This window comes from Nanorana parkeri, unplaced genomic scaffold, assembly GCF_000935625.1.
Source record: "Nanorana parkeri isolate BGI_ZX_2015 unplaced genomic scaffold, ASM93562v1 scaffold351, whole genome shotgun sequence".
Classification (NCBI taxonomy): Eukaryota; Metazoa; Chordata; class Amphibia; order Anura; family Dicroglossidae; genus Nanorana; species Nanorana parkeri.
The window spans coordinates 496,370-497,642 of NW_017306619.1; the positions used below are offsets into that span (position 1 = coordinate 496,370).

General features: G+C 41.5%; 1 protein-coding gene across 1 annotated transcript in view; it reads left to right on the forward strand.

Annotated features, from left to right (window-relative positions):
• ARF1 (ADP ribosylation factor 1) overlaps positions 1 to 413 on the forward strand; it is a 13,508-nt gene extending 13,095 nt beyond the window's left edge. The window contains exon 5 of the mRNA XM_018558652.1: positions 35 to 413. Within this exon, the coding sequence (XP_018414154.1) occupies positions 35 to 196 (162 nt within the window). The 3' untranslated portion in view covers positions 197 to 413. The remainder of the gene's footprint in view (positions 1 to 34) is intronic.
• Positions 414 to 1,273: the final 860 nt, after the last annotated feature.

A 1,273-nucleotide genomic window follows, 5' to 3' on the forward strand; every position in this document is an offset into this window, starting at 1 on the left:
AAATAACTCCCCGCTTTTTCTGTGACTTTTCCAGGATCTGCCGAACGCCATGAACGCAGCCGAAATAACAGACAAGCTAGGACTGCATTCCCTCCGCCATAGAAACTGGTACATCCAGGCAACTTGTGCAACTAGCGGAGATGGTCTCTATGAAGGACTGGATTGGCTGTCCAATCAGCTCCGGAACACAAAATAAATCCACCAATCATATATATTTTATTTTATTTTCCTGGGTTTATGTTTTTTTTGTCCCCACCCCCATCTCCTCTTCATGCCTTCCTTACTCCCTCCTATTTGCTTCTCTTTAATGTGGCAAACTGGTCAACTTTGCGGTCTTGAGTGCTGGAACCAGTACTTGTGTTTTTCAGCAGTATGTATCTCACCAATTGCTGTACATGTGGCAACGAAGAGCCGGAACACAGTTCGGTGTCTTATTTAATGTAAATAGTTTATTTTTTTGGGTCTTTTTTTTTCTTCTTTTCAATGAGGCAGTTTCTGGTACTCCTATGCAATATTACAAAACATTTCTTTTTGTTTTTTCAATGTCTAGTACTGGAAGGGCAGGTCAAATCGCAAGATTTGTGTGTGATCGAGGCTGCGGAATTTATCATTTTGTTTTTGTTCTTTTTTTTTTTTTTCTTCCCAGAATATTGAAACTTTATTGCCAGTTGTTTACCTCACGAGCTGACAATTGTGCGTTAGTCCTTTTTCCAGCAAACGGGTGACGCGTTAAATTTTTTTTCTTTTGATGTTTAAAACTCGTCAACCTTTTTGGAGACGGCTTTAGAAATGAATGGGGGGGGAAATAAAATTGGGAGCTGGGAGAAGATTCATATTTTAGGGGGTTGAACGTAATTGCTAAATTCCGTTGCATGACGAACAGGTCCGCTTTAAATGCTGCGCCGCCGGATCTGTCTGCAGTTTTTGCAGCTTCTGTGCTTCTGTCTGTGCTCGAGTGACGACTCTGTAGATAGAAATGTGTCTAATGCTAAGCGAAGGAGCCGCGAAGTGTGTGCGGGACGTGGGCAGGTCTCTTTTTTTGTAAATCGCACTGGAAATTCAGTTACAAAAATTGCAAAAATAACATCGGCCCTTTTTGGTTTTTTTTTAATCGGATTGTACAAAGAGTAGTTGGGACTTTGCAGATCGTGCTGGTAGGAGAATCGTGGGTTCAGGCCTTTACACTGGCAGACCTTTTAAAGCTGAACTCCGGGAGGGATCTTTAAGGTTTTTTTGGAAAGGTTATATTCTTTTTTTGTGAGTCGTATCCTGC